This window comes from Physella acuta, unplaced genomic scaffold, assembly GCF_028476545.2.
Source record: "Physella acuta isolate Inbredline_101_S28 unplaced genomic scaffold, ASM2847654v3 ptg000433l, whole genome shotgun sequence".
NCBI lineage: Eukaryota > Metazoa > Mollusca > Gastropoda > Physidae > Physella > Physella acuta.
In genome coordinates, this window is record NW_026731952.1 from 230,291 (window position 1) to 245,247 (window position 14,957).

Below are 14,957 nucleotides of genomic sequence, written 5' to 3' on the forward strand. Positions count from 1 at the left end.
AAACTTAGAATGTTAGAATTTTATTATGACTTTATAGACAAATATATAGATAGAACCGACTTTCAGCTATGTGAGATGGACACGGACAGTTTATACGTAGCCTTAAGTACCGATGACTTGTTAAAAACCGTTAGACCGGGACTAGAACACGAGTTTTTTGACATTTACGACAAATGGTTCCCCTCAGAAGTATGCGACTCACATAGACCACAATTTATAAGCGACAAAGGCACGGTAGATAGTCATTGTCTGGGGTGTAGGGCTAGGAAAATTTATGAAAAAAGAACACCGGGGTTGTTTAAGCTAGAATATGAAGGGGATGGGATGGTATCTTTATGTAGTAAAACGTACCACTGTTTTGGCGAGTATAATAAAACATCAACCAAAGGATTATCTAAAAATCACAACACACTAGGCAAAGAATCTTTCATGCAGGTCCTCACAACAAAGGAACCAAGTGGTGGGACAAACACAGGGTTCAGAGCATACAACACGGGGATATACACTTACACCCAACACAGAAACTCACTTTCTTACTTTTACATTAAAAGACAAGTAGACGCAGACAATGTCACAACATCTCCCCTAGACATATAAGAACCTTTAGTTTACCAACCATGACTTTAACGAGACTTTAATGTAAATATGTAAATAAGACAGAACCATGACGGTATGCTGATGGGGTTGTTTTTATTCAATAAAAACTTATGATATAAACGGTCTTTTTTAAATTTTTGATGTGAGTTATTGTTTTGTTACTTGTCCCTGAAAGTTATGTAACTCGGTATCCTGTATAAGAGGCATGACTGAAATCAAAATCAACCATTTAAAATACTGGATCCGAGTTGGAAACCGCTCTTTACGGTATTGATCGATAGCCCACCCAGGCGTGGTATTCAGGGAATACTATAAACACCGCCGTATAAGAACCCTATACCATGTCCGGTGAATGTTTTTGTCTTCAGTGCTGTGGATGGGATTCCACTGAGAGCACGGGAATGTCGGAGCAAACGGAAACTGGTCTTGATATTGGACCCGAGGAAGTGAGATTGTATCCTGTACAGATGATCAGTACCTTTCATGAGACTAATCAAGGGGAGATGAATCTAGGTTATGAGAGAGTGTTTGTACAGCGACCTATAGGTGGAACCTTTATTGAGCCCCTTGATGAGACACCACCACCACCCAACCCAGCTTCTGACAGGGACAGTGACATCAGGTTCCATGATGAGGAGGAAAGGTTGCAAACATTTTCGGGGTGTTGGTCCGACGTCTACCCGGTCGACCCTATCAGTTTGGCTAAAAATGGTTTTATCTTCATTGGACCTGGTGACCTTGTCAAGTGTATTTTCTGTTTGAATACGTTGAGGGGTTGGGAAACGGGTGATGTGGTAGAAGAAGAACATCGACGCTATTATCCAGACTGTCCTTTTGTACGGGCTGCACATTCACACACACACACACACACACACACACAATCAGGAGTTGTTTTAAGTAAATAAAATTTTTATATACATTTAAATGCTCTTTTGTGATTAATTGTAATAGCTGATTAAAAGGTGTGACAACTTTCCCATCCAACTTTGAAATCCTACGCAGTCAAAACATCGGTGTCAGTTATACACCGCAAACCAAACTTTTTTCACTCAAACCAAAAAGCTCTCACATACACACACACACACACACACACAAACCATCACAAAACGAACTGGTAAAGACAAAAACAATATTACATCGGGAAAACTTCACCGACCCTAGTATAAATTCTATCCGCAACAACTCCAAGACATGAATGGACAGAGTTTGAAACATGCGTCGGTGAAAACTTCACCGACCTTAGTATGAACTCGACTGCCAACAATTCCTAAACATGCATGTAACAACTTTGAAACCTACCTAGGTGAAAACTTCACCGACCCTAGTATACATTCTACCCACAACAATTCCAAGAACATGTATGTACCAACATGCCTCGGTGTTAACAAAACTCCCTCGACTCTAGTGTAAACTCTACCCCTAACAATTCCTAAACATACATGGTCTAGCTTCGAACCCTGCCTCGGTGAAAACTTCACCGACCCTAGTATAGACTCTACACCAACCCCTTCCAAAACATCGTGTACCAACATCACTCGGTGAAAACTTCACCGAGCCTAGTATGAACACGGCCCACCCCAATTCCTAAAACATGTCTGTATCAACTTTGTAACCTGCCTCGGTGAAAACTTCACCGACCCTAGTTTGAAACCTACCAACTCCAAAGCATGCATGTAACAACTTTGAACCAAGCCATGGTGAAACCAAAACCATACCACCCTAGTATAAACTCTACACCTAGCAATTCTTAAACATGTATGGTTCGAGTTCAAAACCAACCTCGGTGAAAACTTCACCGACCCTCGTATAAACTCTACACCTAGTAATTCTTAAACATGTATGGTCCGAGTTCAAAACCAACCTCGGTGAAAACTTCACCGACCCTCGTATAAACTCTACACCAACCAACAACAAAACATTGCCTCGGTGAAAACCAAAAACCTATGATACTGTCCGTATAACTGTTAGTGAAAAGCACGGGATCCAACCGGGGGGAAAAAACCGATTAACGTGGTAACAGGTGTTCCCACACTTAACGCTGGCTTTGTGGTTAACCACTTAGCTCTTTCGATTAAACGCGGAACCCCTGCTGTGATCGGGTCGGCGAACAACGCATAAACGCATGATGCGTGACCAACTTTAATTAGGCGGGACATCATGCTGTGATGGCCCAGCGGCTGCGATCGATATAATACCCATTAAAAACGCGCAGCGCGTGTCAACAAAGGATTGCGGATCGATAAGTAACAGGTGTGGTTAAATGGATGTTCTATTTTTGTAACGTTCATTGTGTTGGAGAATTTAACCTGTTTTTTTGTACACGGTCGTTGTAGGGGAGAATTTAAAACATACATACAACCAAATAAACAAACCAACAAATTAAACAACAAAGAAAAGTAATATATCAAATAAATAAATTAAACAAAGTAATTAAAATCAAAGAAATAAAATTTAAAATTTAAAAATTCAAAAAAATTAAAATCAAATTACGTAACTCGTTAATAATAATAATAATTTAACTAATTATAAAATTAAATAAAAAATTTAAAAATTAAAAAATAAAAATAAAAATCAAATTACGTAACTCGTTAATAAAAATTACACAATATAAACAAAGTAATTAAAATCAAATTAATTAAAATCAAACAAATAATCCAATTACGTAACTCGTCAATAAAAAAAAAAAAAAAAAAAAAAAAAAAAAAAAAAAAAAAATTACACAATATAAACAAAGTATTTAAATTAAACAACAAGTAAACAAACAAATTAAACAAATAAAAATCAAACAAATAATTAAATTATGTAACTAATTAAAAAACTAATTAAAATTTAAAAATTAAATTCAAACTAATTAAATCAAACTAAAATTAATTAAAATTTAAAAAACAAAATACAAACAAAGTAATTAAATTACGTAACTAATTAAAAAACTAATTAAAATTTAAAAATTAAATTCAAACTAATTAAAAAACGCATTAAAATTACGTAACTAGGTCAATGATGACGTCACAAGGTCACCGGTGGTGACCTACTGACCTACTCCGCATCCGCATCCCCCACCCTAGGGTGGGTGAGTATTTTACTATATCTCGTTGTACCTCCGGTTCACCCACCCTCACCCACCTTCACCCAGGTGGGTGAGTATTTTACTATATCTCATTGTACCTCCGACTCACCCACCCTCACCCAGGTGGGTGAGTATTTTACTATATGTCGGTGTACCTCCGCATCACCCAGGGAGTATTTTACTATATCTCGTTGTACCTCCGGCTCACCCACTCAACCCAGGTGGGTGAGTATTTTGCTATATGTCATTGTACCTCCGCATCCGAGTATTTTCCTATATAGCCTTTGTTCCGCATCCGCATCCGCATCCCCCTCACCCATACTACCCAAAAGTGACCTAATATACTACTTACGCTGTTTAATTGAACGGTTTTATTCAATGAGCTAATCCTTAATGACGAAATAATCCAATAAACTTCGTTTCAAGTAATTTTAATTACATTTTAATTAATGTGTTACCCGTTCGGAAATAATTACCAGTAGGAAACGTATAATTAAAACAACATTCTCTATTATATATATATATATATATATATATATATATATATATATATATATATATATATATATATATATATATATATATATATATATATATATATAATATATATATATATATACACATATATATGTAACATGCCGAAGATAAATGATAAGCTTAATACAATTAATGTACGACTAACTCCTGCCATTACCCGTAGCAAATACCTGCTAGTAATTATCTCCCTTCTTATTTCCCCCCCCCCCCCCCAACATTCTTCTTGCCTCACTTCTGCCAAAGTATTTGAACTTGGGCCATCCTATTCACCTTCCAAGTCTGAGATAAAACATTAAGTAATCTCCCCTCACCCCCAGCCCCTACCCCCACCCCTCAGACGGCTGTGGTTGTAATTGTATGAGATAGCAGGAGCACATCGAACGTAAACACAGTGCACCGCACGAGGCTTGGCGAGGGTCCAGGCCGATGATCAACTCCTAGCCTACCTGTAGGACTCACGAGCAGGTACCAGCCCCAGCCTCACGCGAGAGTACTACAACGGTTGCCCTCCATTCATACTCTCCCCGTGATGTAACTCGCGTCTAATTACCGACAGACAGCCGCCATTAACCTACAGGTACCACAACACCCATATATTTTACACGCTCACATTTTTTTTCTCAATCAAGGTGGATAAATTAGAGGGTTAATATAATTTTTTTCAGCATCAAGCTGGTATAAATAACAGGGTTAATATAATTTTTTGTCAGCATCAAGCTAATTTTTTTTTTATCTAACAACACAGAGCTGGGCGGACTTATACAAAACAGAACGCTGGGCGGACGAATACTCCGCACTGGGCGGGGGTACATAACGATCAAACGATTCCTGATATCTATCCAAAGGGTGAGTGGATTCTTGGCACAGCACTGTTCTTTAAGTGGTCTCATTCTTCTCATACTATCTTATTGTTCAGGTGTGGCAAGGGATGAGGGGGGGGGGGGGGGGGTCCTGATATACCTGGGGCATATTGTGACGTAACGTTTCAGATTGCCAACAGCGAATTTATAAAGGGTGTATTGTAATCTAGTGGGTCCCACCCTGACGCGGCGTTCTCCGTTAGCAAATGGGAGGGGGGAGGGGCGCCTACGCCCCGCCCACGAAGGGCGTTTAGCTTTACAAAAAATAACGTGAAAGTAAAAGAATGGTTCGCATAATGGAACAAATTATTGTTCAGATTCGACCAGAATAAGAAGTTTATTTCTCAAAATTTATCAGCAAAACGTGTAGTTATTGTTTACGACATCAAGCTAATCGAGATATTGGGCTATTAAAATATGATTTCATAAAAATTGTATGGTTGAGCGGTAGGGCATGTGGCTGAAACCCGGAAAGTTGTGTGTTCGTTACAGCAGCAGCATATCCTTTAGCCCAACATCATGATGGAGACCTTACAGTAAGGAGGGCTGGGAATCGCACTGGTCGGGGAAAGTAAACAGCTAAACTCTACTGTAACTGACAGCCAGATACGCGGCTATCCTTTCCGCTGACAACACACGACGGAACTGTTTATTTACCATCTCGGAACTTCTTAACGACCAGTATATGAGAGGCTGCGGCTTGGGAATATTTCCGCTGGGAATCCCATTTATTATTCCGGAAATGACCGTTGACAACATGTCAACCCGATGGGAGGGGGGGAAATTATGGGTAGTGCGGGAGAGGGAAGAACCCAGACGAGAGCACGACCGTCGGCAGACGAGCTGTCTGGAGCGGATGTGGTGAGTACATGGGATAAACCAGCGCGCTCACGATTCATGAACAAATTTGTTGACTCGACACCGCGCTCAACAAATGATAACTGCCCGCCTAATGTCAACGTGAGGGAGGGAATGGACACAAAAACTCATTTTCATAGTTCACATCGGGGGAGGGAATGGGCGGGGAGAGAGGAAAAAAATAAGTACGAGGGGGTAATCATCTATTCCCTGTAATTTGTTTTTAAAAGAATTTATTTTTAGAATTGTTTACTAGCAGGAGGGCGTGTGCGGGTTTACGGGTGCGTGTTCACCCAGCACATGGGAGTAAAACAAAAAATCTCGAGTGTATTGGGTGTGCTGTGAAGGAGAGATAACGCCGCTTGCATAGCCATGATAGCGGCGATACTGGTCTGCGCCGAGAGGGAATTTTATCGAGGAGTAATCGCCCCTTCCTTAACTGATGGTGTCTGTTGGTTGGAGAGCAGAATTTTGATGAACTCCATCCAGCATCATCTCAATCTCACCATCAACTATTTCACCATCAACTATCGCAGTGTAGTCTCACACTCAGTCATACCAAATCTCACCATGAACTATTTCACCATCAACTACAGTACTGTAGTCTCACACTCAGTCATACCAGTCCTCTTTGTTCTCTACTACACCGTAGTCTTCCAATCTTTCTATCATAATGCGGTCTTTATAAACTGTAATGTTTTTCACTACATCTTGTATAGTGAAGTATCTCGCTTCATGTATTCTAACGAAGTATCTCATTCTTTCAATCCACCATCACTCTCTGTCTTTCTCGATCACTAACTCCATAATTTTACTTTAAATAACCTTTTCAAATAAACATATAGGCCTACATAACTGGATAATTGATAAAAAATGAAAACTGGATTTTTTTTGTTAATGATTGAAGTCCCACATAAAATTACCTAACCATAAAGGATGTTACAGTAAAAAAAAAACTAAACCTCCAGGTGAAAATGGACCTAAGATAAACTTGACCAGGTATTTCTGGACATGACAAGGTAAAAGTGCACTTGACCAGGTAAAGGTAGACTTGACAGGTTAAAGTGCACTTGCCACGGTAAAGGTGCACCTGGCCAGGTAAGTCTGTACTTGACCAGTTAACTCTGTATTTGACCAGGTAATAATGCACATAATGACAGCAAAAGTTTAGACTTACATCCCGTGTCTTTAAGCTGATGAATAGCGTTGGACATGATGCGCACACAGCCAAGAAAACCTGCGCCCTGTTTCTTGTGGACTTTCTTGTGGTTCCATACGCTGATGGTGATGGAGTCTTTGTGGCCCACGTACCTGAGGGGGGAGGGTACAGGTGGTTAGGGCATGGGGACACAACTGGTTAGAGCATGAGGTTACAGGTGGTTAGGGCATGGATATATAACTGGTTAGAGCAAGAGGACATAACTGGTTACAACAAGGGGACATAGCTGGTTACAACAATAGGACATTAATGGTTACAACAAGGGGACATAACTGGTTACAGGAGGAGGACACAACTCCCATCTGGTTTGAGCACTACAGAGTTGTCTCATTAATTATTCAAACAGACCTGTAAACAACCCATTCGCTTCTGCCGGGGAAAAATTGTGGTGTAATATCTAATGAAGGGGTCGTTACTATGGTGACTTCAGACGCTTTAATAAACAATTACCTCCCGCTAACTGCGTTATTTACAGTGTGGGTCAAATATGAGATGTTGCGGAGTGAAATATTTCTGAATTTGATGTGTGAACCCTCATTATCAACCCGAAGTGTGAAACCCTGATTGTGAACCCCAAATGTGAACCCTAAATGAACCATGTTGACAGTCACTAAGATTACAAAAAGAGAAAACGTGTGAACCCCAAACATGAACCCTACATGAACCATATTGACAGTCACTAAGATTACATTAAGGGAAAACGTTTGAACCCCAAATGTGAACCCTAAATGTGAACCCTAAATGAACCATGTTGACAGTCACTAAGATTACATAAAGTAAAAACAAAAGTAGACGGAGCGAAGTGGGTCTGGCGTCAGTCCGGCAGTTGAAAGGTCAAAACAACGAGTGAGTAGAATGACAAGCGGAAGTACGTCACTGATTGTCTCCCTCAAGTACGCACGACCCCCCCCCTTCCCAATCACAACCAGTAGTTCCACTATCTGCACCCCCTCCCCCCACCCCCCCCCCCATCACAATCATTAGTCCCACTATCTGCACCCCCCCCCCCCATCACAACCAGTAGCTCCACTATCTGCACCCCCCCCCCCCCAACCACAACCAGTAGTTCCACTATCTGCATCCCCCCCCCCCCACAACCAGTAGTTCCACTATCCGCATCCCCCCCACCACAACTAGTAGTTCCACTATCTGCATCCCCCCCACCACAACTAGTAGTTCCACTATCTGCCCCCCCCCCCCCACCACAACTAGTAGTTCCACTATCTCCCCCCCCCTGTTACTATTGTGCTGACATTAAACGGCGCCTCCAGTCAGACGTGTTGGGTCTAACCTTGACATTCGAGTGTCATCTGTCAGTTGTGACCCCCGGGGGGGGGGGGGGTTAGAAAGACAAAACCCGGTTTGTCATCATTACGTCGACACTTGGACAACTTTAGCCGTCTGGCAGTAGAGATCCAACGACTGCTTCAGTTTCAATTGCCCTGGGAATGTGTATGGACGGCTGGGATGTGGGAGGGGGGGGGGGCGGTCGATGAACCGGTTCAAGTGTGTGGTTGTGTTCAAACAAGTCCCACACCGCTAGTCAGGCAGAGCCGTGCCTGACCCCTGACCCCGGGGTCAACGACCACTTCATGACCAGCAGAAGACGATTGTCTTAACTTGTAGGTTCATGTACAGAATTTAAATAATGTATGTAGACGATGGCAGGGGAGTGGTCAGTGTTTTGGTCAAGTAAATAAAACCATATAAGCTTTTGAGAAGTTGTAACATCAACTAACATACAAAATTAGGTGTGGGATGTACATGCCAATGTAGATGTCACATTAGGTCTTTTAATTTTATTTCGGTACCACCTCCCGCCTAATGTTATCATGGAATGTGATATCAACGTGAAGTTTTCAAGTGACTGAAATGTAGGTGGTCTGGTTTTACGTGCCAGACTATATCAATAATGTAGGTAAGATTAGGAAGACAAAAATCGATAGGTTGGTGTGGCGTGTGTGCTGTGGTGTGTGTGCTGTGGTCTGCCACACATGATATGTTCTGATGTTCTATATGTGCTGTTTCAAGCATGTTGTGTTCTGTGTATGTCATGTTCTGTGTATATGTTCTGTCCATGTTATGTGTGCTTAAAGTAATATTATTTTTTATGTGATATTTTGTGTGCCGTGTTCTGTGTGCTTAAAGTGCTATTTTCTGTCCCTACTCTGTGTTATGATCTGCCAATGTTCTGTGTGGTATGTGTGTTTTATCTGTCTGGCGCACGAAACCCTGAGCTCAAACTCAACTCAAGTGTGTCTTGAGCTAAAGTCAGACACAGAGAACTCAAGTGTGTCTTGAGCTAAAGTCAGACACAGAGAACTCAAGTGTGTCTTGAGCTAAAGTCAGACACAGAGAACTCAAGTGTGTCTTGAGCTAAAGTCAGACACAGAGAACTCAAGTGTGTCTTGAGCTAAAGTCAGACACAGAGAACTCAAGTGTGTCTTGAGCTAAAGTCAGACACAGAGAACTCAAGTGTGTCTTGAGCTAAAGTCAGACACAGAGAACTCAAGTGTGTCTTGAGCTAAAGTCAGACACAGAGAACTCAAGTGTGTCTTGAGCTAAAGTCAGACACAGAGAACTCAAGTGTGTCTTGAGCTAAAGTCAGACACAGAGAACTCAAGTGTGTCTTGAGCTAAAGTCAGACACAGAGAACTCAAGTGTGTCTTGAGCTAAAGTCAGACACAGAGAACTCAAGTGTGTCTTGAGCTAAAGTCAGACACAGAGAACTCAAGTGTGTCTTGAGCTAAAGTCAGACACAGAGAACTCAAGTGTGTCTTGAACTTAAGTCAGACACAGAGAACTCAAGTGTGTCTTGAACTAAAGTCAGACACAGAGAACTCAAGTGTGTCTTGAGCTAAAGTCAGACACAGAGAACTCAAGTGTGTCTTGAACTTAAGTCAGACACAGAGAACTCAAGTGTGTCTTGAACTAAAGTCAGACACAGAGAACTCAAGTGTGTCTTGAGCTAAAGTCAGACACAGAGAACTCAAGTGTGTCTAGAACTAAAGTCAGACACAGAGAACTCAAGTGTGTCTAGAGCTAAAGTCAGACACAGAGAACTCAAGTGTGTCTTGAGCTAACGTCAGACACAGAGAACTCAAGTGTGTCTTGAGCTAAAGTCAGACACAGAGAACTCAAGTGTGTCTTGAACTTAAGTCAGACACAGAGAACTCAAGTGTGTCTTGAACTAAAGTCAGACACAGAGAACTCAAGTGTGTCTTGAGCTAAAGTCAGACACAGAGAACTCAAGTGTGTCTTGAGCTAAAGTCAGACACAGAGAACTCAAGTGTGTCTTGAGCTAAAGTCAGACACAGAGAACTCAAGTGTGTCTTGAGCTAAAGTCAGACACAGAGAACTCAAGTGTGTCTTGAGCTAAAGTCAGACACAGAGAACTCAAGTGTGTCTTGAACTTAAGTCAGACACAGAGAACTCAAGTGTGTCTTGAACTAAAGTCAGACACAGAGAACTCAAGTGTGTCTTGAGCTAAAGTCAGACACAGAGAACTCAAGTGTGTCTTGAACTTAAGTCAGACACAGAGAACTCAAGTGTGTCTTGAACTAAAGTCAGACACAGAGAACTCAAGTGTGTCTTGAGCTAAAGTCAGACACAGAGAACTCAAGTGTGTCTAGAACTAAAGTCAGACACAGAGAACTCAAGTGTGTCTTGAACTAAAGTCAGACACAGAGAACTCAAGTGTGTCTTGAGCTAAAGTCAGACACAGAGAACTCAAGTGTGTCTTGAGCTAAAGTCAGACACAGAGAACTCAAGTGTGTCTAGAACTAAAGTCAGACACAGAGAACTCAAGTGTGTCTAGAACTAGGGTCAGACACAGAGAACTCAAGTGTGTCTAGAACTAGGGTCGAGGACAACTAGACAGTGTGTCTAGAGGGGGTCAAAGAATGCGATCGTCAAGTGGGTTGACTCTGAACTTGAAACATTCACCACAGCAGGCATGAGCTATCTGCTTGGTTCACATGTACCGGCACGTAGGTTTTCTCTGGTCATTATCACGTGACTTGTTTGGTTCAATACTGTCTTCAAAGGTTGGGCAGCCACTAATTTGGTACTGGCCCATGTATGTTCCCTCTACGCACTAGCGAACTAAATCAAAATATTTCATAAAAAAATTATTTGTGACTTTTTCCTGTGACTTAACTTCTGTGACTTTTCTGATAAAATTTTTCCTGTGACTTTTTTTCCTAGCAAAAACTATTGACATTTTTTTCCTGTGACTTTTTTCCGTTCACCCCTTGTATGCCCAGTAGACTCCTTTCCACCAGTCCCCCTGTGTCCACTAGCCACCTCTGTCCACTACCTCCCTGTGTCCACTAGCACCCCCTCCCCTTCTGTCCATTAGCCCCCTGTGTCCACTACTTACAAGTCATAATGCTGGTTCCACTTGGGGTCAAGCGTGTTCTTACAAACGTCCGTAGAGTGGCACTGGCCAGAACCATCGACAGTTATCTTCGCAAACGGGTCAGGGAGTCCTGTGGAGGAGATCACTGGGGATTAGCAAAACATGAGGGCATCACGTGACCAGGGGGGTCTAAAACGGTAGGCCATAATCACGTGACCAGGGGGTCTCAAACAGTAGGCCATAATCACGTGACTACTGGTATCAAACAGTAGACCATAGCCACGAGACCATGGCATCTCAACCAGTAGTCAATGATTACATGATGAGTTTTCACGTGGAAAAAAATTTCCTCAAGTACTCATCCTGAACGTATTATTGTAAACAAATGATGTAATAAATGTGTAGAGAAAAAAAAAACTTACTGAAGAAATCTTTCTTGGCGATGTTCTTTGCGCAGAGCACTGGGAAAAAAAGAAAGAATAAACCGGGAGTGATCTCCCCTAAACTTTCTCGAATATTCTAATATAACACTACGGGGGATGGCAACTCGGGATATAGACTTCTAGACATGATTTTTAATCCATTTTAAATACTCAAATTTTTAAAAATAGAATATAATCTCGTAGAAAAAAGAAATGCACACCAAGTGAACGCTAAATAAAGATGTGCATAATAGTGCGCAATATTATTAGTACTTTATAAATTTACATGCGTTTTTGAGAAATCGGAAGTAGCGTAAATAAGTACTTCCGATAAACGGAAATTTCTCAAAATTTGACAGAAGGTAGAGAATTAGATCTTCTACTTACATATCAAATGTCATTTATCTATCTGAAATAGAACTCAAGTTATAGGCTTTTGAAAAATTCAAAGTAGAAAAAGTACCACTTCCGGTTATCGGAAATCGCTCAAAAGTTGATACGGATCTACGATTTTGATAAAATACTTATATATGAAATTTCATCAACCTAGCTGTAACGGTACTCAAGTTATCGTGTTTACACACGGACACACACACGGACAGAATTGGATAATCCAGTTTTTCCAACTCCATTACGCATAAAACGCCAAAAATTTTATATATCTGAGTTTATAATTTTTGCCCGATTAAAATAAGTCTTCTATATCCCTGATGTGATGAAGGACTGAGGAGTAAAACGGTGAAAACTGTCCAAATTTAATGTGATTTTTGTGCACGATTACAAGACTTTCTCTATACTTCGTATATACGAGAAAGTAAAAAATTACATTCAGAACTATGTTGCATGGGTATTTTCACATAGATCTGTGTCACATGACCTGGGATCTGTGTCACATGACCTAGGGGGTGGGGGTGTCACATGTTCTGTGGGTATGACCTTGACTGTTAAGGATAGACCCACTCATCAGAGTATTGATTATGTTTTATGAAAAACAAAACGGTGATAAATGTAGAGAAGACAGCCCCGTTACTTTTCTACGATTCCCGTTTAATTAAAATAAATAGAACATTAAAAAGTATACCAAGACCTACATTTTAACTCTAGCTTGTTGCTATTTATAAACACATCTCCCCAGTTCCACTGTGTGCGTTTCATTGTGTGTGAGTTGTGCCCCATACAGGAATAAATTAATACAAACAACCACGTACAGTAATTATGTTTTATTTAAACGATCAGTATAGGAATTTATTTAACAAATACGCAACTCCGTACTAAAACTTGAGAAAGATTGAAATCACAACCACAAATTTAAAGTCCCGGAATTTAGATTATGCAGTGTGTAGTGAGCTCTCCATTTAGAATATCGGAAGAGACGTTCTTAACAATTGAAACAGCAAATAGGCCTATATATTACATATTTATACAAGAGCTGTACATACAGTAAAGGCCTTTTTATTTTTAACATATAACGTTCCATTGTTACAACTGGCAGATAACAAATCAAGTATCCAAACTATCCAGAAACCAAATTGTCTATCCAAACTATCCATAATACGAACTGTCTATCCACACAATCCACAATACGAATCGTCTATCCACACAATCCATCACAACAAGCATACACCAAGGTGTAAAGCAACAACCGGCCACAAAAATTAGCATGTAGTATATCCATCTCCACCTATTGGTCCACACCCGCTAAGCTGCTTAAAGGACATCTGACACTGACCCTCACGACACAGGTGAGTAAAGCTCTTACCTACCGTCAACAGGCCTTTTACCCAGTGGGGGAGGGTGGATGTTCTACTAGAGGGGAGGGGGGGGGACAGGGATTTCAAGCTTTAAAGCATTGTTACTACTGTATGCACACACAAACAAAAAGTGAAATGTACTTTCATTAACAAACTCCCAACATCAGTTCTGACAGGTAGACGAGGGGGCGAAGAATCCCCAGGTATTTTTGTAAAGTGTGACAGCTAGGTGAGAAAAACATTGGCACTCTCGTGTCTTGTGGAGCCCACGCCAAAAGCTCAGTTAATAAACATGCATGCACTGTTGTTTTGTAGGGTGGGGGGGGGGGGCGGGTTTAAAAAGACATGATTAATTACCTGTAATGTTGGCGTGTGGAAATATTCTAAATAAGTATGTCTACCAGCGCTTAGGGGGGGATGCATTTATCGTACACAGCACAAAATTCCTCAGCTAAAGCATTTTACATACTGTCAACATCAACGTCGAGTTTTTGCTCAACTAAACTCGATACCAATCCTAAAAAAGTATTTTAAATTGATTTTAAAGGGCTCGTGATGTTTAACCCCCCCCCCCAATCCAGTGTAAATATTTTTTTTATTTTAACACATTCGTGCTTACGCAATACAAAATGTATGACATAAACAATTTTAAATTAATTAGAATGTCAACTGGATTAAAATGTCAAGCATTTTTTTTTACATTTAAATTTTTTAAAATGCCAACAATGTAGATTACACGTAAAGCTAAGAGCTGTACGTGTGTGAGCGCGGGAGGGGTGTGTGTGGGGAGGGGGGTTGTGGAAGATAAAACTTAAAGAGACTTTGTTTGACTTATTTTATTTCAACGGTTCTAGGTGACCATAGGTTAACTTGTCCACACTAAATCTGTAGCCTAGGATTGTTACCGTGGCAACCGTAGGTGGCACATTGCGGGCAATTTTGTCAACAACAAAAAAAGCTATTGGGTGGACAGAGTGGGACATTTAGCCTATCTCAACAGCAAGATCATCAGACCAACGTGACAACAGAGGACATTAGACCCACGTGACATTAGACCAACGTGACATCAGGGGACATTAGGCCAACGTGACAACAGGGGACATTAGGCCAACGTGACAGATGTAACTGTACCAACACGATTACTGGAGTCATTAGCCAATAGTTGACAAGTCTATTGTGTAGTAGTTTTCTTGAGAGTGTCTAGGTACTTCATTTTCTAGGCTGGGGTGAGGTCAGGTATAGGTGTGGTAAGGTAGGGGTGTTTAAAGGTGTGGTAAGGTAGGGGT

At 40.9% G+C, this 14,957-nt stretch overlaps 1 protein-coding gene across 1 annotated transcript in view; it reads right to left on the reverse strand.

Annotated features, from left to right (window-relative positions):
* The window catches only part of LOC131942920 (E3 ubiquitin-protein ligase SMURF2), a 64,377-nt gene that overhangs the window by 37,837 nt on the left and 11,583 nt on the right, over positions 1–14,957 (reverse strand). Inside the window, exons 2-4 of the mRNA XM_059302890.1 lie at positions 11,921–11,959; positions 11,520–11,628; positions 7,097–7,230 (exon numbers count right to left, since the gene is read on the reverse strand). Of these exons, the coding sequence (XP_059158873.1) occupies positions 7,097–7,230; positions 11,520–11,628; positions 11,921–11,959 (282 nt within the window). The remainder of the gene's footprint in view (positions 1–7,096; positions 7,231–11,519; positions 11,629–11,920; positions 11,960–14,957) is intronic.